A 26,521-nucleotide genomic window follows, 5' to 3' on the forward strand; every position below is an offset into this window, starting at 1 on the left:
TAAACCTGCAGAGGCCATGGAACCGCCGACCTGAATGGTGAAGTGGTGGGCACGCTTTGCGGTGTGGTTGAGGACAAAGTCACATCGCCTTAGATGTGAGATTGGTATGTGGAAGATCCCCAAAAAAGTTTGGGAAGAGAGAACTTGCATTTTCTGCGATAAGGGTGTGGTGGAGACAAAATGACACTGTGTCATAGAGTGTGCAACATATAAGGATATCCGCATTCAATATGAAGATAATCTAAAAATTGACAACATGCACCATCTACTTAACAAAAATAAAATCAATTAGATTACTAGCCTTTTAGTCAATACTAATAATAGAAAATCCAACATCGAAAAAAATTATAAACATATTGTTACATTGTTATTTCCTTTAGTCCCTTAAACTACTCCTCTGAAAAAAAAAAAAATATATATAATCATATTGTTATTTTCTTAGAGGTCATTAAAATCATTCATTTAATTTCATTGAAACGGCGAGCATTTCCATAATCAGTTTCACCGGGATTAAGGAGCTATTATAGCGATATCGTGGCTAGAGCAGTAGGGAATAGAGGAGCCTCTCTAGCTAGTAAGAAATGAAATAGTAAGGGGGGGCTCCGGTGCAGGGGCTTGCATTCTTGTACGCTAGTGATGCTCTCGTGCTGGTTGTTCTTGCTAGTTATTATTCCCGCCAGTGATGCCCGTATGCTCGTGGGTGATGTGGGCCTTCTCACTCGGTTCTGTTGAACGGGGGACTTCTCTTTCGTTCGGTGGATCAACAGGATTCAGAGCAGCATTGGCGGCATTCATAGGAGCCTGAAGCAACACTCGGTTCTGTTGAACGGGGGACTTCTCTTTCGTTCGGTGGATCAACAGGATTCAGAGCAGCATTGGCGGCATTCATAGGAGCCTGAAGCAACACTCGGTTCTGTTGAACGGGGGACTTCTCTTTTGTTCGGTGGATCAACAGGATTCAGAGCAGCATTGGCGGCATTCATAGGAGCCTGAAGCAACTGATCGAGTTCACCCAGTCAGAGCAACTTTGACTCTTCGGCGCAAAATGAGTTTTCATCCTCTAAACCCCAGCCCATTCTTATAGCATCCGAGGAAAGAAAAATGCCCATGGCAGCTCTTAAAAAGATAGGAGAGGAGTGTGAGTCAGTCGAGTCGAGAAGCAACTCATTTATAAGTTAAAAAAATAGGGTTCATTGAAACGGCGCGAGGGCCTAAATGAGAGCAATTCACTTTCATATAATTTTATGCTTTCAAAGTGAAATTCGGTCCAAGGGAAATCGAATATAATAACTCCATAGTAAAACAATAGAAGCCGGATATTTATCGAAGCTATATGGTTCATCTTTGATAAATAGAAGCACACATTTTCGGTTCCTCATTGGTAGGTTACGGCTGCAATTGGTAGACAGACCGAAATAATAAAATTAGTACAGTGATTCGGTTAGGGTTTGGTGCGGTGCTTGCAGGACGCCATAAAAGCAGAATATTTGCTCTGAAGGTGTTTTAAAATCTCCAAACACTAGTTAATGAGACTCAGTGAAGCGGTGGGAGGGCCAAAATGAGGGGAGTTCACTTTCATCTGAGCGACAGCCAGCAAGGTAGACTCGCTAGAGCCCAACAGCAACTGCTACATCCAACCTCGAAGCTCCCTCCCTCAGTCTGTGTCAATGTGGGCGACACCATTCCCGGCTACCAAGAAGAGGGAATTCTTAAGTAAGTTTAGCAGTATTTCCCCAAGTTCCCCATTTTGATCATTATCTTTGGACATATAGTGAAAAAAGAGGGCAAATTCATTCTATATGTAAACCTGCAGAGGCCATGGAACCGCCGACCTGAATGGTGAAGTGGTGGCCACGCTTTGCGGTGTGGTTGAACGTGTCAATAAACTCGTTCTTGTTCGTACGCTCAGAGCCAGGTTGACATATTTTCTTCTTTGCTCCTTTTATTATTTTTGTTTTGTTTTGTTTTGGAATTTATGTTAACGTTAGCTAAACCAAAATCTCTATTTCTTTGTAGCGCTGATTACAGCCAAGGAAAACTTAAAACGACCGGAATGCTTTAGTGAATAGAGTTCATTTAGGTTTTTATTTTTAAAATTTTGGCGAATGTTTTTGGGTTTTTCTTTGAGTGACCAATTTAATTGTGGAGAAAATATATAAAATATGGCTATTGTCGTATAAGCTTTTAGAGTTTTGTCTGCCCTAAACTAGCTCGTTGTACTATTTAAAGAGCTCATTTTACTGGTTGTGTGGCTCCATTTACTACATTTTGTACTTAATTCTATATTATTATCAATTTTTTTTTTGCAAATTTGGGAAAAACTGTTTTACATTAAGTTACAGCTGCTCCTTGTGCTAAGCTAACGTGATATGGCGGACATTTCTGTGCTGTCTAATCAGACAGAACTTGCACCCGGCCTTATCAACACCCACTTGGGAGTTTTGTACACCAGTTTCCGTGACAATACAAGCTCAATTGCCTTGCTGCTTACTGCTAGAGCACACTTCCATGGCGCTATTCATTATTTATTATTTTCAAAGTGTCAACTTTGATTGAAAGCAGTATATTACGAGGAGATTGTGGGATTTTACAATTAAAATGGTTATGCTGCATTGGAGTTTTGAGTACACACGGGCAATCATTTTCAGTTTCATTCTACACCTCCACATTCCTACATAATGGCATCTATGTCATTCAAGCAATTATGATGATGACAAAACTAAGTGATATTGGGTATCTTGTAGGAATCTCGAAAATTGGGCGATTCATGCAAATCCCAACATTCACCTCAACCTCAAGGTTTCCGGGATATATTCCTTGTGAACTTTCAGCCTCAGGGCTGATTTGGATTGTTAAATTACATTGATAATATTTCTCTTCACTTGAACCAAATTTCACCTGGCAGCCAAAGAGAATTAACACCATATGAGTTTACTTCAATACCATAATGCTACATCCCTCAGGGCATACTTATCAAGGCATATATCAGGTCTAGAATGGTTTATTACAACAGATTATAACAGCAGTGAATCTGCTCCTTTTATGTTTTCGTTGTATTAAATTGCTTAATCAATTCAGCTATATGTTATGTCAAATCAGCATGACCAACAAGGACTGAAATCACTGAATCATTAAGATACATATGTTGAAAATCAATCCTGCAAGTACACAATTTTGACAGCCATAAACTTCACACACACACACACATAAAAGATGAAGTACAACTACATACAACCTCTTAATCACAAAGTTGGTACAAGTCATTCTCTCCAAACCCTAGCTAAGGAAACTGTAATAAGAAGGCACCAACCCTCCCAAGTAGGAATTGCTTTCAAGTTTCAACCAAAGATCCTCAAGCTAGGCACTTCAACATTGACAAATCCTCGTTGGCATATACACCAAGGTTGTATAACACAAGCTCTCCACACTAGTGTTCTTGTCTTCCTTAGGGTTTATAAACCCTAGCCATGGTGCATCCACAAGTGCATGGCAAGACAACCTAAATGCTAACCTCCAAATCTAAATGTTTATACTAGGGTTTGAGTCCTCAAACTCTAGGCTTCAGCTCTTGCATCAATGCAATTTCTAAGACCTCGATGGAACATCAAGGATACAAATAACTCAACCTTCTTCCAAGCAAGCCATCACACCAAAGCTCAAGTTTCATTAAGTTAGTCTCTCCATGATTTTTCCCTTGCTTCACATCTCTCAAAGATAAGTCTATAAATCACATAAGGTGTTAGCTATACCCTTCATGCTTTCTACCATGGTATAAATCCTAGTGCTACAAAAAGAGCCATATGAACCATCATCACCTCCAATGTCATGTTCTTCTCTAGGATTTACATGCATAGCTCAAGCTTGAGCATTTCACAGGTGCAAATCCTAACATCTCACAAGAGAGATCTCTCCAAGAACATCAAGATGTCACTCTCTCTCCTTGCCTTCTCCCAGGGTTTCCTCACACGACGTCTTATTCCCTTAATGATTTCTCCAAGGCAATGCAATGATAGAATATAGTATAATGAATGATAGTGATTATTACAAGAGCTCTCTCCTCCCTTTATATATATAATTTGGTGAGGGGGAGAACTTAGAAGGACAAAAGACCATTATCCATACAAGTAAGCAAAAAGGCAAAGCCACATGGAGTGCTTTACAATACAAGAATATACATGTGTTAAACTAGGGTTTATCCAACTCCCAAGGTGGAAATGCCCTCCAAGCATGCTACTCCTTGGGCTCAATGCCCCTTCTCCAACATGGTGCACTCTCCAATAAGATGTTAGTCCAACACTCTCTCTTCCATTGGGCTCTGTTATCCAAGTGTCCTCATGTAAGGCACTTCTACTTTGTGTGCCACATGCACTCTCATGTTCCCAATGTTGCTCTCATGTCTGCTAATGTAATTACCATGCACCAATGCTCCTCAACATATGTGTTGGTCTCCACAACCAATCCACATGAAGCATGCTCCTCAACCCAAGAGTTCTCAAATCAAGTGTCCAACCTCCAAAGTGTATATTACATGGTCTTCAATTGGTAGGGCTAAGTGCACTCCTCCAAATGCCTAATGCCCCTCCTTTTAGGTAGGAACCTCTCTTTATTGAGCAAGTGACCCTCCCATTGTGTGCACCCAATGTATTAGTGATCATACTAATTAGGATAATGACCTCCTAGGTGAGGGTACTATGCTCGCACTTCGACCAAGGTCAAGCATCCACCCAAAATAAGCCCCATCTATATGTCCATGAAGCTTTGCTAAGGGGTGAGGAGAAATAACATTCTCTTAGCAAGGTGAAAACTTTTTTGGAGTAACCCCAAAAGTCAACATTTCCTCTTTATGAGAAAAGTGTTTTTTTGTGAGATCAATTAGCTCCCTTTGAATTTGTAGCTTGTAACATTGGTGCCATCATAAGGTTGAAAGAATACTCCTCCATAATGGTAAAACATCATTATACGCTGCAAGAGTCATACCCACAAGTATGGGTTCATAACTTCATGTACCTTAACATCCAAGCAATTATTGCTTGCAAACATGTGTTTCTATCGAAGCAATTAACCAAGCAATCTGCAATTTGGCCTTTAGATGGTGAACATGCAAAGAGTATACAATAAAGCAATTTGATTAATGCCACCAAACTAAGCTACCCCCTTTCCGCTTTGGTAGGGGCTTTAAAAGAATAATGATCATTTGTGAAACTAAAAGTACATAACCTTGGATCATTGCTTGTCGATGAACTTTGGAATCATTTCAAAATGAGGAAGACATCGATAGTAACATATTAAGAGCAGTGTTCCATGGGGATACATCTCCCAGCGTGGGGGGCATGCTCCACACATTTCCCACACTCCTAGGATGGGGGGATGTTTAGGGAAATATTTCCCTGTGACCCCTTTTGGGGGAACTCAAGGAATTGTAGGGGGGAATGTTTCCCCAATGCGAGAAACCTGTTCCCCCAAAAGGGGTGCTTGTGGGCATCCCCCCTCAAAAAAATAGGAACATTTGGGCATCCCCCTTGAATTTTGCCTAAAAACATTATTTTATGAGTGGGGAAGTCTAATATGTAACCCTAGGGCCCCACTAATGCTACATAACTAATGATAACGTTAAATTTAAGTAAAAGTGGCATTCTCCTTTAACTTTCATTTTCATCCTTTTACTTAAATTTTTAACTTTACCATTAATTGTTTCAAGATGTTTGAGAGTAGTTCCAACCTCATCGGATCTCATATGGAGAAGGTAGAGTTTTAGATCCCACTCAAAATTTAGCAGACTTAACAGTTTTCAGGATTTCAGGATTAGGAGGAGTAATTTCAACGTTTCCATTAGATTCTATCATGTATGAGGGTATGGAACTAGCATTTAATCAAGAGCATGAAGCCCTCTATGTACCTCGATGTTGGTGGCATTGATTGTTGAACTTCTCTAGCATGAACTTAGTAAAAATGTACCCATCACTCAAACAAAATTTCGATTTGACATGTTAAGCTTTTTTTATCTTGTTTTAATGCTTAGAGGGTGATATTGATGATGAGGATCCTAATATAGGCAATGATTTTGATGATACATGAGTATTTGTTGTAGTATTATTTATTTGGATTGTAGAGGCCATTTAGAGCCTCATTTTTTGATGTATTTTTGGTTCAAAGATGGATTGCGCTTTGTACTGTTTTGGTTATATGCACCCTTAATTGTTATATATATGAGAACTTTGCATATTTGTGTATAACGGTATGGATTTATCTGGATATACATGAATATTTATGTATTTTTTCAAAATTAGAGTATTTATTTATTTTTTGTTCGATTGGTTTTTTGCTCTGTTTTTTTTTTTTTTTTGGTTCTCGGTTTTGGGGTCAACCTAAGTAACATGACACATCCCCCCCTTGTGTCACGTAGTTCATGTGTTGGACACGACATGTGTGTGACACGTGTCAAACACTAGCCTTACTGGTGTCTTGGAAATTTGTACACATGTCTAATGAAAAAGCATCTTAAAATCGATTTATTGCCTCATTCTCACGCAATTCAGTCATAGATTTGGAGCTCTCAAAGGTTTTGGAGCGCAACTAAGGGCGATTAAGCATGTTAGAAGGGATTCCAAGTGTTGGGAAGTAGATTTGTCAAGGCCCTACTAATGTTATGCAATTAATGGTGATGTTAAATTCAAAGTAAAAGTGACATGATCCTTTATCTTTCATTTTCATCCTTTTACTTAAATTTTTAACATTACCATTAAATTGATTGAGGATTTTTGAGAGTGGTTCCAACCTCATTGGATTTCATATGGAGAAAGTAGAATTTTAGATCCCACTCAAAATCCAACAGACTTAACAATTTTCAGGATTGGGGGGATTGCAACATTTCCATTAGAGTCTAACATGTATGAGGGTATGGAACTAGCATCTAATTAAGAAGACCAAGTCCTCTATGTACCTCGATGTTGGTGGCATTGATTGTTGAACTCCTCTATCATGACATAGTACCCATAACTCAAACAAAATCTCGATTTGACATGTTAAGCTTTTTTGGTCTTATTTTAATGCTTAGAGGGTGATATTGATGATGAGGATCCCAATATAGGTAATGATTTTGATGATATGCAGTACTAGTTATTTGTTGTAGTTCTTTCTTTTGGGGACTCTAAAGGCCATTTACAACCTCATTGTTGATGTATTTTTGGTTTAAAGATAGATTGCACTCAATGCTTTTTTGGTTATATGTGTTAGTTGTATGATTGAATTTGTATCATCATCATGTAAATGTTTTATATATTTCACATTTTATGTGTAATTCACTAATTTGTTATGTTTTTAAATATATATTATATTTTTTAATTTATAATATATAATGGGTCATCGGTGTCATGTTCAGGGGCATCATAGTGTCATGTGTTGGATAATTGTATTTTTTTGTCCTCTCTGTACCATGTCCTTGTGTCATGTGACTTAGGGGTCAACTAGTTCGATGACTAGTCTGATTTTGATAACATTGGTTCATTGTCCATTGTTCATTTTTAGTTTTAACTTTTGAGTCTTGACTCTAGATATTGATGACTTCAGATTGAGTCTTTGAATTGTCACTCTTTATGATTTTTGAGTTTGAGCAATTTCAATTTACTATTCCAGTATTCAGGCTTTAGTATCTACTATTTTGCTTAGTACTAATTAGATTTTAGAAAAATGAATGATGAATTTAAATCTATGTATACAATATTTTACTATTTCTATTTCAGTGAATCATTTATGATGTATGAATCAATGTATTTCATTATTGCATTTGAATTGGACATGTTTATAATCTCTCTCTCTCTCTCTCTTTCTTTCTACACACACACACATATACACACCTCGACATTCCCCATCACCTTTGAATATATATATATGTGTGTGTGTGTGTACACGCACACACCCTGACGTCCCCTCATACCCCCTGAATTTTCCTAAAATTTGGAGTTACACTCGCATGTTCCCCTTGTGCGCCTCCCCGTTCCAACCCTCGCTGTCCTAGAAACTTGGTGTAACATTTATTACAAGTTTAAAACTCTAACTTCTCTAAAGTAATTATCTTGGGCCAAAATCTTTTGGCAGCACATCAAAAGCTGTTTAGGGCATCTTGCAAAGATAATCACATCTCCAACAAGATCAACACAAGTGGATCAAATCCATCAATAGAACAATACACTTTGTATACACATCAACTCGTTGATCTTGAAAGACCAAGCTCATGGCGAGAGTAACATCAACCCATGAGGGTTATCATTAACAACGAGTGTGAGAATCCTTCTCATCTACCTCATTAACTACGAGTGTGAGAATCCTTCTCATCTACCTCAAAACCTTCGACAATTGTAGTAACCTCAACAAAGTCACCTACCTCTTTCTCAGAGGCTCCTGAAGCAAGAGTATCATCACAATTAGCTCCTTTTGCTTGAGAGTATACAACAACCTCATCACTAGTACTCATCACTATTCCATTTGCCACAAGATTCCAAGAATGGAATTAATCGTTGATACCTCCATGGCCTTTGAACCTATCTCCAAGTTAAGTTTACCACACCCTTCTTCAATGCCAAATGCTCCAAGAAAAATGTACACATATATGTATATAGCCTTTGTGAAGTAAAGGCAAAACAACCCAATTGAAATGAGAGATGCACAAATGAGCTATAGGAGTAAGTAAATCTACATGCTAAACCAATTGCATGGAAATGAAAGTTGCACAAAGGAAATTGAATGTAAAGTCAAATTAGCAAGCAAAGGGAAACTAAACTAATGAGATTATGCAATGGAGATATTGCATAAGTAAAGAAAATCACATTAGACTAAATCGCATGAAGTAGATGGCATAGATGCAAGTAGGAAATTAGGTGCACTAGTTTGATTATCTACTCTACTTTAGTTAATAGATAATGCAAGCAAAAGAACCACTCAAGCAACACACAAGGGTCTTCCCCAAATGGGGAAGGGGATGTGTTAATTTTAGGTATGTTATATGCTTAGAGCAATTTATTTCAATTTTCACAGCTAGCTTAATATCTTTTCCAGATTAGCAATCACACCAGCATAATAGTAAATTGCAGATAGAACGTAAACATGAATCACAGAAGACAAGCCAAGACAAGAAGACACAAGATGTGGCGCTAGCCAGGGACAAACCCCAATGTGGGGAAACCCTTGATCAATTCTTCTTATATGTTCTTCAATAGTTTGCCACAGAGAGAGATAGTACATATACATCAAAAGTCAACATTTTGACTTATCTAAATAAGATCAGAGATCATCTCTAAGAAGATGACACATGAGGTAGCTTAACTGAACTCAGTTGAAGGCATGCTGCTTCAATTGATCCTCCAAGGTGACTCCATCACCATGTGGCACTTGTCATTGTGTTGTGCCATGCTGCAACATGTCCAGCGTCACAACGCTGCACCCTGCTACACCATCATTGTGTCTCACTGAGCTACATCTTTCATACTGCTGCACTATGCATACCATGTTTAGCATCACAGATCTGCACCATGCTGCACCATCATTGTGTCTCACTGAGCTACATCTTTCATAATGCTGCACTATGCATATCGCTGTTATATACTTACAACATTCATCCTAAGATATCAAGGTTGCTTGCTATGATGCTATGGTCCGCGACCTAGCACATAGCAATGCCAATGTAATTGATTTGAGATATGATTGCTGCAACAGTCCTAATAGATTCATCGATTAGGCCCGCTGCCTATCACAGTTCAACTGTCATCTACAACTCACCCAAAAACAGATTTCCTTACCTTGATTGCTGTCCAAACAACCTTGATTAGGCTCCTATAGATACTTGGCCTAACAACCCTACACACAGCTCCTACGCAACCTCTTTTCCCACGCAGTAGTAGCCTCTCTCTGCGGCTCAAATAGAAGTGCCCTAATTGTCTTTACTCTAGCATCTCGGTGCTCTTGAATTGCCTTCAAGATAGGCCTGCGAGGAGCCTCCTTGACTCTGCCTAATCTCCAGCTCCTTGTCCCTTGAGACAACCTTGTTCTTGAGCCTGTTTACATCCTCAAACAACCCTCAAACCAATCCGCATCCTCATAGCAACTCGACCTCTAATCTAGGCTCTCCACGCTGTCCTCACGTTGTCTCTTCTTGCTGCGGCTAGGGCATTTCTCTTTGCTGCGGCTAGGTCTACTAGATCTGCGACTAGGGATTTTTAAGGCCTCCACATGACAACGGATCTTGCTACGTATAGAAGCTCTCCTAAACAGTGGTACATCTCCCTTCTTTGCTGTGGCTAAGTAGCCTCCTTTGACTGCGGTTAGGGCATCCTTTAGGCAGCGTATAAGGCAGGTTTGGGCAGCGTATAGGAGCCTCTTTAGGTTGTGTTTAGGAGCCCTTTTATTGCGGCCAGATCTCCTTCATGACTGCGTTTAGGCTTCCTCTGGACAACATATAGCTAGGGCATCATTATCATCTTCATGTCTGCGTTTTAGACCTTTCTCTAGACAATGTATGGCTTTCATGAGCTAGGGCATCATCCTCTAGGATTGCTTTTTTTCCTTAGAGATTCTTCTTTCCACTAAAACCCAAAACAAGTGGAGAAGAAGAAATCTCAAGAGAGTTGTGTGTACAAATGACTTGCAAGGCACTTGTATTTATACTAAAACGTGGAGCACAAGTTGGGGCAGATGGGTTGCTGGCCGACGTTGACGAATGTCCCATAACACAAATAAATCCATAGCTCCATGAATACTTATCGGAATCAGATGATCTTTAGCTCCCCAAACCCTAAGTCTTTAGCTCCTTACTTTCAAGGCCTTTCTTGAATAGCGTTTTAGCTTCTTTGAAGCATTGAGCCAGAGTTGTGTCTCTCCTTGAATGGGCTTTGTGGAATCACCTCACACCTAAATCATTGATCTATTCATTATAGGTGAATCTCTTCCCGCCGGGACTCCTCCCATCAGTGAAATTCCGTAAAGAGCAAGGGACTTTGATTGAGGTAACAGTGGGTCATTGTCTCAACTCCCATTGTCACTTAGTTTAGTGGTTGCCCCTTAGGTTTCTCCTTGCTGACGGCCTAGCTAGATTGTGTGGTAACATGAACCAAAAGTGAACCCAATGTAGATTAGCTAAAGTTGGTAGTTTAGAGAGAGAGTGTATGTAAGGGTGATGCTCTGTTTTCATTAGGCTAGGGATCCTTTATTAGAGAATTAAATATCACGTGTGTTAGACACCTAGGGATTTGGTGAAATGTAAATATGAAAATTTGACTTTTAGAATAGGAAGAGACATTGTACCTTGGAAGTTGAAGCCAAAGGTTACAACATCTTGTATATATGTGTTTGCTTGATTAATGGAACATCAATGAAATCTGGGAGTTACTGTGCCTGCCCTGTTATGGTATTAGAGCACATGTTTTCTTCTCGTTTGCCTTGCTGAGTAACTCCTTCGTCAGCTCTGGTGTTACTTTCTTAGAGTTGAGCTTTTTTTTTTCCACTTCTACTTGGTTGTTTGCTTTAGTTTTTTTCCTAGCGCGAGATCCAATCTGAGCATTTTTTCACACTCTAGCGCTCACCAAGGCCTATCCCTCTGTCTTTGTGTTAGGTATCTCAAAGAAACCTAACTGTTTTGTCTTGCTTCTATTCTTGGTTCTAGGAAAAAAAACCCTAATTCCCATGTCGTCGTGACGTTCTGGCGATTTCTATTGTCTCTTGTGCCCGCAACTCCGAGACGTCGATCTTCGACTCAGTCTCAACCTTGAAACTTGTCGACAACCTGTTATCTTGGTCTAAGAGATTCTAGTACTTGCATTGACTTGAGAGACTTGAGCACTGGTCCAACCTGAGAGATTCAAGCTCTTGCCATTAGTTGTTGAACCAACGACGCGTTTGCTCAACCTTCCTTATGTTTGAGCTTGGTGATAGTCGACAAAACTTCAATTTAGAAACCTTTGCATATTTAAATGATCGTCACACTTTACATACAATTTATTTTAGAGCATGGAAAGGAATTTTTTTTATAAAGACATTATAACATATAAAATGTTCTTTGGAGAATCTAAAATGATTTTGATTTAAGGTCAAATTCTTTGATGGAATCGACCATCTGTGTTTGTGTTTGAGATATATCCGAGTCTGACAGGGTTTGGTGATGTTGTATGCTTCTTGTCATATGCATATCATATGCTTGTTTAAATACAATAAAAAGTCATTGACGCTTTATGCTTTTTGTTGTGTTAGAGGACGCTATATTTTTGGTGCACAATGGTCATATATTCTTTCCTTAAGAACCTCTCGAGTTTTATGATGAGTTCTCATAGAGGGGGTGGAGCTCACCAAATTGTTGGATTTGCATTTGAGTTTCCATGGAATTATTGGTACCTTGATTCTTGGATTGAAGGGGTAGGCTGTGTCTTGAAGATCAATTTCTGGTCAGTCACTTGAAGTAGCTTGCTTATGCCTGCTTCAGCAAGCGATTATTTTCTCCAAGTAAATTCCTTGTGTTGTAAGGAGTTGTATTATCAAGAGGATGTCTTATTCTCGCATGCAAATATTTTTCATCTAATTTGAATCCCTTCAATGGTTTGTGGTGGGAAGAAACCTCAACTTAGAGCTTTGTTGAAAATGCATTCCCTCGTCTCTATTTTCGTCATCATGTTAACTGGCAAGGAGACTACTAAGAGTGGTCCAGATCCCTTGGGTTTGATTAGTGCCTTTTCATCTTGGAATGCTACACAAAGCCCCTTCTTCTCCATCATAGAGATTGAGAGCAAACTCCACTTGAGTTTTGGCACCCATAGCACAACTTTCACTTCCATCCCACCTCTTGACTCAAGTTGAAATACCACTATTCCAACCCCCTTTACTGCATGTTTGGCATCATCACCAAACTCCACATCCAATTCTAAATCCCACTCGGTCAAGCTGTTGAACTGTTCTTGTGCTCTTGTCATGTCTTGTGGCTCCATTATCTAGTAGCCACACACCATCTGGTAAGGTGCTCGAGGAAAGGTGGGAAACAAGTGATAACTTTGTTTCAAACTTCTTGATAAATTTCCCTTGAGCTTTTGCCGACACAACTACAATTGACTGCATGGCTTTTCCTCCTTTGTTCCCCTCTGGACATTGTGAAGCATAGTGTCCGGTCTTATGACATGAGAAACATTTGACCTTAGTCAAGTTCTTCTTTGGCTGTGAGGTTGACTCCTCACTATTGGTTACGTTTTTTCCTTTGCCCTTTGCCATTACAACCACGTCCTTGTCATCTTTTTGCTTGTTGATCTTGCCCTTTGACAATACCTGATTTACTCTTGTACATAATCATACTTTAGCCTATCAAATATGGGTAGTTTGTCTTGAGCACAAACTCCTCTGATGAATGAATCCAAATCCTCTGAGAACCCATTCAACACCACATTTACTACTCCTGAGTCTTCCACTTTTTCTTCCATTGGTGCAAGTTGATCACGAATTTGTGCGATCTTCATCATGTAACTCATCACTGAGTCAAACTGGGTCATTTGTGTAGTCCAGAGCATATCTTTCAGTATCTCTTCCTATTTATGGTCTTGATTTGGTATAATCCTACCAAGGCTTTGAACATCTCCTTGGCTGTCTGCGTCTCGTTTAAGTGAGAGATCAAATGATCCTTCATGGCATCCAAGAGTACCCTTTATGCCTTTATTTCATTATATGCTAAGATGGCCTTCTCCTGAGTATTTGATGGCTTCAGGATCTCGATCTCAACAATCTCCCAAAGATTGTTTTCCTTGAAAACCAAGGTGACCTTGTCTTTCCATGGTAGGAAGTTTGAAGCTCTGTCTAACTCCTCTTCAAACAAAAGGCATACCGTAGCCATCTTGCCAAATCTTGTCGAAGAATTTGTAAAGATTTTTTACTTTCTCACCCCTGATTGATACGGTCTCCCTCTCTCCCTTTGAGGGATAATCTTCGCTAATTGCACTATCTATGTTAAATTGATGTTTTATGACTCTTTTGGGCGATGCAATCTATTCCTGCAATTTCTTGCTCTGCTTGGCCTATCCTTTGCTTTGTCAATGCCTAGCTTCATGTTTGTTGACCAGTGCACTGACATCCATGCAAGCTTTGTGGACCTAACACCACTTTGCAATCATTGCACTTACCATTGATCTTGTGTTGGTCGGCTACTTGATTGACATATAGCTTACGACTTGTGCATGATCAACAACCTCACTTGGTTGCGACTCGCGATTAACAACTTGGCTCCAATTGCACACTGTGTGCGCCTGCTTCTTTTTACAACACTGAGAACTGCTGGTGGGTACGCCGACCATAAATGTCATGGCTAATGTTTGTTGCCATTGTTGCCTCCATGGTAGTCACACGAACCATTGCTGCCACCACCACCGCCTTTCCCTTGCTCGCGGCATACATAGCCTTGATCTGGTTTGCTTTTATGCGTTCTTGGTTGGCGACTCGACTCACTGACCTATTCACTTGTGCAGGGGATAGCTCTGATAATCTTGTCACGATCGCTGACCACAACCCCTTTTTTCCCCGTTTTAATTTATTTTTATTATTCACTTGTAACAAAAATTTGAATTTGGCCCCTTGTGTTAAAAATAAATTTTCGTGTTTGTACAGTGGCATGGATTTATACAGCCAAGATTATTTTGGCCTTTTAATTTTTTTTTGCCTAATATGCTTGTAGTTGAACCTGGCCTTGACAAATCCTGTACAAACTTGGCACGTTGAAATCGGTTCTTAGATTTATCGCTCTAATACCATGTTAATTCTCCTGTGAACCTAGCACTCGACAATCCATTGACCTTGTAGATTACCAATCTAATGAATGAATGCACAACTAGGTTCTTAACATTAATTAGTGGAAGCAAAAACATAAGCAATCTCACAAAAATGACACAACAAATTTTGTCCAATCAAACCAATTCATCAGAACCTACTTGGTTTCCCGTCTTGGGATAACGACCTGATCGAGGAAATACGTGTACAACAATTGGATCTAATCCAATTGATCAAACCCTCCTTGGCCAATTTGGATCTTCTTGTTGCCCCCTTCCTCACACCCAACACACTAGATCATCACACTTTTCACTGAGATGCCTTTATCAATCTTTTGCTGCTGTATGGTGTGTTTTTTCCTTCTCCTTAGCCTTGGTTTTACAACTTTTCGTCGAGCTAAATCCCTAACCCTAATCACCAAAGTGATTGACGACCAAGATTAGATCTTGCCTCACTTGAGATCAAGGGCCAAGATTAAAACATAATTACTAAACTAAATACTTTACTTTTTCTAATGTTTCTTTAGCTCAATTAGTCAACATAATAATTGTGTGCTTTTCCTAAGTGAAACTTAGGTTAAGTTACAAATGCAACTCGCTCACACTAGAGCAAATGTCTAAGGAGACTTTGGGTGACTCCTGCATTCCTAAACACTTAGGCCTATGCAGGAGTACTTGTGTGAGCTACAAACCTCAACAACCTTAGCCACCAACTCCTCCTAGGTAGGAATCATTCACAATCAAAGCTGGGTACCCCACTGGAGATCCTCAACATGGTAGTACCAAATCTAGTGAATCCTCCTTAGCACATACACCAAGCTTGTATCATGTAAGATCTCCACACTAACACTCTGGTCTTCCTTAGGGTTTACAAACCCTAGCCATGTTCCATACAAAAAGTATAAGGCAAGACAACTCTAGTGCTATTTTCTAAATTGACGTGTCCATCCTAGGGTTTGCCTCAAACCCTAGGTCTTTTACTATTACATCAATGTCAATATCTCCGTGGATCATCAAGGATACATTAGCCAAGTCTTCTTCCAAGGAAGACATCACACCAAGCTCAAGACTTATCAAGCTAGTCTGTCCCTGATCTTTCCCTAGCCTCACATTCCACAAGTATAAGGCTACAAAGTCATACAAGGTGTTAGTTCTACTCTTCATGCTTTCTATTAGCGTATAAACCCTAGCACTACAAAAAGAGGCATAAGAACCATCATCACCTCTAATGTCATGTTCTTCTCTAAGGTTGACATGCATAGCTCATACCTTAGTGTCTCACAAGAGAAAACCTTAGCATTTAACAAAAGTAGACCTTAGCATTTAACACAATGTTATAGGAATTGTTTCTCTCCCACCCACAACATACCAAACCTTGGAAATGTGCGTCGTGCATAACTGTGGCAGAAGCGTCCCGGAATCGCGCTTCCATAAAATGGAATCATGCTTCAGGCTCAATTTGCATGGTTCTTGCAAATTTAGAATTGCCACGTGCTGAACTATTCTCCCATGTGCTAATTTGTGCTCTTGTCATGCTTCCAGGACACTCTAGGTGCTCCCTAGATGCTCACTAATGGTAATGTTAAATTCTTAAAGTAAAAGTGGCATTCTACTTTATCCTTCATTTTCATTCTTTTACTTAAATTTTTAACATTACCATTAATTGACTTAGGATGTTTGAGAGTGGTTCTGACCTGATTGGATTTTGTATGGAGAAAGTAGAATTTTAGATTCTACACAAAATCCAGTAGACTTAATGATTTTCAGGATTTCGTGATACATGTACCTCAGTGTTGGTGGCATTGATTTTTGAACTCCTTTGTCACGACCTTTGCAAAAATGTAACCCTCATTCAAACCAAAATCATTGATCAGGCATGTTAAGCTTTTTCTACTATATTTTAAGGCTTGGATTAGGCAGTTTGATCAAAATTGGGGGGTGTTGATTGATGTCCTCAGAGAATCGACGTAGAGACAAAGGCTAGACAAGAGAAGAATGAAGGGTGATACTAGTGATGGGGATCCCGATATAAGTGATGGTGGAGCATTGTTTGTCAAGGAGTGGTCAAAATGCATGGCGGTGCTACCCCACATAGACAACATTTGGCAACATGGGTGCTTTCACAGTTGGTAAACACTTATTTTGTAGAGAACTGACCCTTTTGGGATGCGTTGCTTCTCGAGGATTTTTGGAAAATGACGGTTCTGATGCTTTGCTTCTCAAAAACACATCCACTTTGTCCCTGCTTCATGCAACATTGATATAACAAGAGCAAACCTTGACATCTCTCAAGATCAATCTCTCCAAAAACATTCAAGATGTCTATATCTCTCTTCTTGTCTTCTCCTAGGGTTTCCTCATTAACCGTAGTGCCCTGCTGTCTAAAGACAATACAAAACTAGAATAGAGTATAGTGAATGATAATAATTATGACAAGAGCTTTATCCTCCCTCTATATATATAATAGGTGAGGGATGCTAACATAAAATAAGGATTTAAGTCCATACAAGTAACCAATATGGAAACCCCTGATGGAGTGCTCTACAATACAGGATATACATGTCTCAATCTAGGGTTTATTTAGCCCCCAAGTTGAATGTCGTCCAAGCACGCTGCTCCTTGGTTTCAACACCCTGCGTCTAAGATGGTGCACTCTCTAATAAGAAATTGGTTTAGCTCACCCTCTTGCATGGTGGTTTGCTATCCAAGTGTCCTCATGCATGGTGCTACTCCTCTAATTGTGTGTCGCATATCATCTCATGTGCGCTAGTGTGCCACTGCCTACCATGCTCCAATGCTTCATCCTCAACAAATGTGGTTTGAGTCCACAACCAACCTACATGAAGTATGCCACTCAACCTAAGAGTCCTTGAGTCATGTGTCAATCTAGGGTTTATTTAGCCCCCAAGTTGAATGTCGTCCAAGCATGCTGCTCCTTGGTTTCAACACCCTGCGCCTAAGATGGTGCACTCTCTAATAAGAAATTGGTTTAGCTCACCCTCTTGCATGGTGGTTTGCTATCCAAGTGTCCTCATGCATGGTGCTACTCCTCTAATTGTGTGTCACATATCATCTCATGTGCACTAGTGTGCCTACCATGCTCCAATGCTTCATCCTCAACAAATGTGGTTTGAGTCCACAACCAACCTACATGAAGTATGCCACTCAACCTAAGAGTCCTCAAGTCAAGTGTCCAACCTCCAAAGTGTATATCACATGGTCCCAAGGTCCTCCTCTAGGTAGGCACCTCTCCTGATCGAGAGATTAGTCATCATGCTGATCAGGGTAACAACATCCTAGGTAAGGGTGCTATACGAGGACTCTAACCAAGGTCAAGCATACACCCAAATTAAGCCATCCATGTGTCCATGAAGTGTCACAAAGGGGTAATGAGACATAGCTTTGTAATGTCCATTTTTCGAAGGTTCACATGTCACATAGGAAAAAAGGGGAGCAAGTAGAAGTGATTGTGGACAATTAAATTAAAAAGTGACTATGGAGAAAAATAAGAAAATTTAATAAAGTCACTTTATATTATTAAAGGGAAATATGAGAAAAATCCATGGTATTTTATGACCCATGGTATTCGACCCAAGGTATTTTGTATGGGGAAAACTTATAAAAAGAAAGAGGAGAGTTCATTTGTGGTTGTGATTGAGTATTGATATTTTGATAATTATTCCGAGAGCCCTAGTAGCTTACGGTGTGGGAGAGAAACCCTCGATATTTTTCCCAGTTTTGGTGTTGAAATACACACCCTAGCTTGTGGCAGTTGGTTTTGGTGGTTGTAAAGCCACCCTAGCTAATCATTGATCTTACAAGGAGTTTGAATTGTTCCACCAGCCGAAGAGCCAAGCTATTCCATCCAAAGAATGAATTTATTGGTCTCAAAGGAGGGTGAAATTATCTCAATTAGAGGGTCGAGCTTGTACCAGCAAGGAGTGCCAAATTGCCATCTGCAAGAAGGCCGATTTATTTAGTTGGAGGACCGAATTACCAAGAAGTCCGAGGACCAACGTTTCTCAAGGTTCATTCACAAGGTTCCATCTACAAAATTTTATGTAAATTTTCTTCTGAGAATTCATTAATAAAAATTGTCGGAGCAACAACATTTTATTTAATTTCTGAGTTTTTACATTGCAAATTTTATTTAATTGCTAGCAATTTCTATCATGTGAAATTGAACAATTTTTATGGTATCTTGGATTAGAAATTCATGATATAATTTTTCTGAAGCAAATCCCCTAATATTTAGTGAAAATAATACTAAGGATACCATAGTGGTATCAGAGCCGGTTTTCCTGCTAGCCTGAAGGGTTATTTAAAAAATGCTTTTGAATTAGCAAGAGACATTGTTAGGAAAATTATTTTAAAAAATTGAAGAATCTAATAGGAATCTCACAAGAATAGTAGAAAGGACGAACACATGATTTTTGTGCATTTGTGAAGACTCTAACAAGAACCTGACAAAGGTATTTAAAGATTACAATAGAAAATTTGCAGATTATACCAAAAATTTCACGAGGGTGATAGGGTAGGTTGGAGCATGGGTATCATTAGAGGTAGTGGAAGAAAAAGGTATTTGCAAATATGTATGAAAAAGCAACTATAGAAGACAAAAGGATCAACTTCACTAGCACCATTGTTGAACAAAATTCCAACACCCATGTCACAAATGCAAGAGAGAGGACTCTTGTTGTCGAAGGTGAAAACCGTGGTCAAACTACCTAGGACAAATTTGGAGAGGTTGCACTAGTTGAGGAGAAATATGGGGTAGAAAGCAACAAAAGTGACCCAACATATTTAGCCAAAAATAATTTGACATCGTTATTGGTTGATGGTTGTATTCAGGAGTTTTATGGCGACTCAGAGTCAAGGCTTCTATGAGAAGAGCAACTTTGATTTGATATTTCCGGATCCATCACATTAATATTTTCAGTCAAAATTTTAATGTGATGTATCTGGAAATATTAGATCAACAAAGTCTTATGGTGACTTGTATAGATACACTTGTAGGGATCAAGACGTTGCCCAAGGAGTATTCATTGTGGAGAAAGTTCAACATAAGAATAGAGACCAGTTTATTGGAACTTGCTTCAAGCCACCAAATTCGTGCATGGTAACAAATAATTCAAAATTGTTAATTGGATAGGGTTCTTATGGTCCAGTGTATCGTGGGATCTTAAAAAATGGCCATGCTTCAACTATTAAATAATTAGATGTCAGAAAACAACCAAATCATGAATTACTTGCACCAGTTTCCATGGGTTCGAGGTTGAAGCATGAAAATCTGGTGGAACTAGTTGGGCATTGTGTTGATGGGAGCATGCGAGAGCTTGCTTATGAGTTTTGCACCTATGGGATCACCTCATGGTAAAAAAGGAGTGAAAGGAGCACAACTAGGTCCTATTCTCACTTGGCTGCAGAAAGTAAAGATTGCAATAGATGCTTCCTCAAAGGCACTATGCATGAAATTGTGGATGAAAAGGTTTGACTGACTTATGCCTTGCAAATTGCAGAGTAAGGGCGATCAATTTTTGTATCGTTCCTATTACCTCTATTGGCAGAATATGAATTCCAACCTTCGGTTAATGATGTTCAATCAAATGTTAACAATGTCAAGGTTTTAATACAACATCTGCATGAAACGCTGAGAGATTCACAGTATCCTTTGGCATCATGGCGAGTAAACCATCAGTAGAAGCGCGAGAATAGTGAGAGAAAGAAAGCAATGGTATATCCACAAGTATGGCATAAATGATTGCTTTTATTTTGTTGTTTTTAAATGTTGTGTAGAGTCTAGTAGGGAAGGTGGAAGCAGGAGCAATGGAAGTATTTGTGCGTTCTGATCCGAATCTCATCATGAATTCTAGTGATTGGGGCAAGGTCGTGTTACAAAGCAAGCATTAGGCAAACTTCTTAATATCCAGATTGCTCGTCGCAAATGTAGTAACAATTGAATCAACCTATGACTCCAAGTAGCTATGCAATCCTAAAACTACCATGGACGCGAGAGCCGCCTCAGGAGGAGGACTCTTGAACGACATCGTGAAAGGCTATGATGTGGAGATCTGTATTCTCTTGTGTAGGGTGAAAGAGGCGATTATTGATATCAAGAGAATCCGAGATTTGAATCCAGAGGCCTTGTGCGAGCTCGAGGTTGTGGAGGGAATCAGTATGCGCACTGTCAAAAAATCGAAAGCATATTTGGGGCATTCCGAGGATGTAATTACGTTTGAATTCGAGTATTTGAGACCTCGGGACGCAGAGACACCAAAATGGAATATGGATGTTTATGAAGAGATTCAGCAAATGTTGGTGGAGAAGTATGGGGCGACACTCCACTAGGGAAAGTTAGGGCGATATCTGTTTCAAGGAATCAACAAGATGGCTATGAATTTGGAGACGGTTCTTCGACGACAAACTGAATCAAAGGCTGCAATGGCAAAGGTGCTAGCCAAACTAAAGCAAGATAGTGAAACAAGTAATGTACTCCTTCGATGTTTCGAAGTGCAAGGCATTCAAGGATTGGGTTACTAGAAACCATGTTGAACACCTCCTTGTGGCCAGGGCACCACAACTATCTAAAGTAGAGAAACGTGAGTGTGCTTTTAGTGGATGTGGCTGTTGGAATCAACTGTGATCAAGGGGTGACGCGGAAAGTTTACTTGGTTTTTTGTTTAACGTTATGACATATTCAAGGTGCCAGTTGTGAGACAAATAACTAGAGGTCAGGGAGATGAAAGAAAATGTTTGTAAGCCTGGTTCTTTATTAAGACATAGTGAAACACAAAGGAATGAATAGGAGAAACAACGATGATTGGAGCAGGTTCATTCACATAATCCAATCAAGAGAAAAACACAAGTGAATTCCGTCGAATCTTATTTAATTGGCAATGTTGCATCAAAACAACCACAAAATGGCATTAACTTTTTAAACATTTCAAATATCTCAAACACACGGAATGACAACTTTCTTGATGATTTATGAAAGGCTTCATGTGGTGCCCAAAATTACAGTTATGCCTATATAGTGATGAGATTGACATCTTAGAGGGGAGGATATGGACATATCAGATGGTGGTCCGTTAGATGTGGAATCAGATGAGGATTGGGCTGAAGATTGGGAAAAACAACAAAGGCACACAATTAAAAGGAATATGGTCCCTTTGGTGGCTGGAGCCCCAAAGCAAGCACCAAACCTTTAAAGAAGAAGTCAAGTGGTAGCTTTGTAAATGAAGGATTGGGTAATGGGTCTACAAGTCATTTCTTAGGTGAGATTCTATGTGAGGAAAATGAAAATAAATGAAAGTCATCGGAGGCAGAGGGTTGTTGTTCATGTAGTGTCAATTTTGTTGAATTTTCCTTACACCCTGTTGTTGCCCAAACTGTACAAGCAAGATGTGACAACGCTCATGGCGGGGACCGTCACTCTGATCCACACCCTCTCCGTTCTAGCTGTCTCCCTACAACAAGCTATGGGGGGTAGTTCCTATGAAATGTGAAGATGAGAGCTGTTAGCAACCAACAAGTTATATGCCTATTCTAGGTGTGTCCTTCCTCTTAACTGTTTTGAAGCTAGTCTCTAGAGTAAGTTGTGAGAGAGAAATTGGGGGAAGCAAGCTGAGGCTTGGTTAACGATACCTCCTCTGGGGTTCTAACCACCCAATGCCTCCGACGCTGCAAAGATTATGGCTTTGATGACTGCAAGGTCAACGTGTTAACTACTTAAAAGTTTCTAGACTCTTCAAGCTAGATGAGAAAAGTGGGCCTATCTCTCTATCGACCAAGCTTATGCTTGGAAGTTAATTAATTAATGCAAGAGGGTAGCCCTAAGATGCAAATGCAAGATTTGAGTGCTCTTAAGGTGAGATTATTTGGTTACTTAAGTACTCAATTACAATGATCTTTAGTTATAAACAACGAAATACTTAAACAACAAACAATCTCAACCACGAGAAAAAGTGCTCAAATTAAATGGTGCCAGAAAATGTTGTGAGTAATATTATTAGACAATTAGCTCGAAAGATAAACAAGACGAGATCAATGCTACTTAATACAATTAGTAATTTTCAAGTGCAATCACCAATATGCGAATTAGATACACAATTAGATCTCTTATCGCAATTAGAATTTAACTTGATTATGAAATCCACAAGAGATATCCAATTTAACAATGAGCAATAAATCCACTTATCCAATGACAATAATGGCAATGAGAAATTAAGAGCATTAATCCACAATGTCACTTAGAGCAAATCTCATCAACAATTACCAATCCAATTAGGGCACTTATGTGTGCGAGTGTGAGAGTGTAACTAGATGCAATGACACAGAAAGAAATATGGATCAGCCAATAACATATGATTGCAGCAATAAGAAAATCATCCAACTACTCAATTTAACACTTATCTAAGATCCACAAAATATAAGAAACAAGAGCTAAATGAGACTAGATGACTTTCAACCACTTTATATCACTGTTATAATTTTTATATCAGACCTTATGCAGTAAATTTCAGACCCTGAAATATTATTACAGCCTTCAGAAAATGATCAAATATGCATAGAGGAGAAAGCCCAATGAGTGCTAGTGACAATATAATGATGAAATATGATTACCAATGAGTTATGCCGTTGTTATGAAAATTTATCACTGCTGTAAGTTTTTTTATGTGGCTGTAGCAAACATATCAGATCTGAAATTAACCAATCAGCCCACAAGAAAACCACTTATATGCACTCAAATTTAATTAGGATTACTTCTTAATGCATTAGATGAATTAGTAATGAATTTAAGCTTATTAAGAATGTGTTTAAGGCCTTGAATATGTTGTTGTCATAAACTATTTCAGAATTCAATTTTAGGACAGTGATGAAACAAGAGGGTTAGAGAGAAAACCAAGAAGCCTTGAGGCCTTGTAGATGGCAATGGAGTTTCTGATGGACTTGGCTACTTGCAATCACCAAGTTAGCTCTAATATTGCTGCAAATCACAATGTTAGATAAAAAATTTAAACCAATGACTGAATAATGGCTGAATGAGGGCTAGAAGGCTTGGAAACCCCAAGACTAGGGCTAGAAGAAACACAAGGCAAGGCTAGAGGCCAAAGAAAGGCAAAGGAAGGGCCAAAGAGCTCGGAAAATGTCACAACAAGGGAGGAGAAGCCCCTTAGGGCTTATGTCAAGCCCAGAAGGGCTGACGCTGGGCAAGAAAAGGCCCTAGGGGCCCTGCAGCTAGGGTTTCAACGGGTTCGAGGGCTCCTAAGGGCAACCCAAGGCTGCGGCCAAGCTGGAAGAGGGGGGCCGATGCCTCTAAAAGGATAGATGACTCCCCTAAAGGGAGGACGAGGCCCTTGGAGGCCTGCAACTAGGCCAAAGAAGAGGGCCGAAGGACCTAAGGGTGATGACAAGCCTAGAATGGGCCACGACTAGGCTAGAGAAGGGGGTTGAGGGCCCTAGGAGACTCCTAGACCTCACGACTATGCCAAGAGCTTAAAAAAATTCCAGAATTGAGAAACCTACAAAAATGCTAGAAAATCACTGCCAAATTGCTAGACGCTGGACTTGGAGGATGAATGGAGGCAAGATATTGCCTTCCGAGGCCTAGATCTCTTGATTAACTTGAACTTCACCTGCACAAATGAATAAAAAAATGCCAAAACCCCAAATATATATGCAAAATATAAAATCTCAAGTGCTGCAAAACAAATGGGTTAGAAATAATTTACAACTTATTTACGAATAATTTACAAATTATTTACAAATATACAATATTTACAAAATTTAAAATCTTTGGAGAAAATAAGTTTGGATAAATAACAATGGAAGAGTATATTTTTGAAAAATAGATATTGGCCAAACCCTCCTGTAAAATTAAATACCATATATAAATCTTGGAGCCCAAACATAGTTAGCTCTTCTCCACAGTTTGTGAACTTGGAGCCCAAGGGCTAGCGTACATGTAAATTTTTATTATATTCTCAAGGAAATTGTTAGATCTATAGTGAATCAGACCACCTAAGATAGAATATATCAATCGAATGTTCTTATCACTGACAAATGAAATTACAATTATTAATCAGTATTCAATGCAAAATAGGATCATACATAGCTAACACATACCACATATCAGCTGAAGAAAAACACCATGAACTGAACCCCAAAGTCTTTCTATTATGATACAAAATGTTCCCAGCAGAGCAACAACTCAATACCAACGTTCAAGAATTTACATCATCCAAAGATATCTCATAGAAGCAAAATGACTTATATTTATAGAGAAATCCCTCTAAGTGGAAACTAACGGCTAGTTGGCTTGATCCCCATCAAAGTAATCTCGAGTGTTGAAAATAGCTTGATCATCTTTTAATCCCCATCGTCGAATTTTTAATTTTGGGGAAAAATGCGAATAAGGATTTTTCTTAAAACCCAGTTTTAATTAATCCAAAAATTAATATTTTGGACTAATCTCTTCAAAAAATTGACTTCGACTTAACCACAAAGGTCCAAGGACTCAAATTTTCTTAAAATATCCATTTTTTCCTTGGTGGGGGACCTCCAAAATTTGAATTTCCTTTGACCCACGAATTTTTGGTTATTTTCCACTTGGAGAGAATTTAATATCTCTATAATTATTTTTTGACTCAAAATTAATTAATTTCTTGGCTTAGGATTTTTATTTAATTTAGCCGCAAAAATTAATTAATTGACAGTAGAGGGGATTAATATTTTTTCCACCCTCAAATATTTTAGCCATGGTGTCTAAGTATGAGGGACCATGCACTAAAATATTTTTTACATCAGATATTACAAATTATTCTACTCTCAAAGGGGGAATACACATTTACACATAAACCGTTATGACATTACCCAATTCTACGACACAATATGATCTAGTATAGACCAAGTGGTTTGTAATAAAATAATTTAGCCAAATGTGCTTAAATTATTCCCAAACACACTTTTACAAAAGACTCGATATAACACTAGGACTCACCTAAGACTGGGGAGGTTAGAAGACTTCCTAGGATGAAATCCGTTGCCAAAATTAGAGGCTTATCTAGGTGTTGTTACATAAACAAACGTTCATACTAGCATCTTTTAATATATATAACTTGCAAAAATTGGGTTTACAATGATAAAACTGTGTTGGCTGATGACTTTGAATTCTGAAAAATATCTTCATGTCTTTGCGTGTTGCTTCCTCGGACTATTGACAAGTGTGGTCAACACACCCTAGGTCTGGTCTATGGCTAGATAACACACAAACACACTAGGAGTGCTCAACCAAAACAACTTTACACAACAAAAATGTAACAACAGTGAAACAATAAAGTACACAAATTTATATGGCCCAAAACTTGTTATTATTAGTCCATCAATAAAACAAACATAGGGCTCTCGTATAAGGGATCATGGCCCTTTATGAACTTGATACAAGACTAGTATACAACAATATACAACTAGGGCTGGAGGTCAACATGGCCCTTTATGAACTTGATACAAGACTAGTATACAACAATATACAACTAGAGCTGGAGGTCAACTCCCTTTGACCTTCAACCTGCCCAAAACAATGAGAAAACAATCTTACTTACTTGTTCATGTAGCCCATCACAATAAATCCTGTTAGTTCTTCTTTGTCATTGCTACTTGGTTGTCCTTTGTCTCCTTCACACAAAGATTTGGCTCCTGTCAAATCTCTGTACAAGTAGCTACCCACAACAAATTCGGTCCTTCAA

At 39.0% G+C, this 26,521-nt stretch overlaps 1 protein-coding gene across 1 annotated transcript in view; it reads left to right on the plus strand.

The window, feature by feature from the left end:
- The first annotated feature begins 519 nt into the window (after positions 1-519).
- RRP4 (ribosomal RNA processing 4) overlaps positions 520-26,521 on the plus strand; it is an 82,471-nt gene continuing 56,469 nt past the window's right edge. The window contains exons 1-3 of the mRNA XM_089437973.1: positions 520-1,138; positions 1,467-1,713; positions 1,814-1,915. Of these exons, the coding sequence (XP_089294099.1) occupies positions 1,559-1,713; positions 1,814-1,915 (257 nt within the window). The 5' untranslated portion in view covers positions 520-1,138; positions 1,467-1,558. The remainder of the gene's footprint in view (positions 1,139-1,466; positions 1,714-1,813; positions 1,916-26,521) is intronic.

The sequence above is a fragment of the Pinus tabuliformis genome, chromosome 9 (assembly GCF_031772625.1).
Source record: "Pinus tabuliformis cultivar Carrire ecotype Pingquan chromosome 9, CPIR1, whole genome shotgun sequence".
Classification (NCBI taxonomy): domain Eukaryota; kingdom Viridiplantae; phylum Streptophyta; class Pinopsida; order Pinales; family Pinaceae; genus Pinus; species Pinus tabuliformis.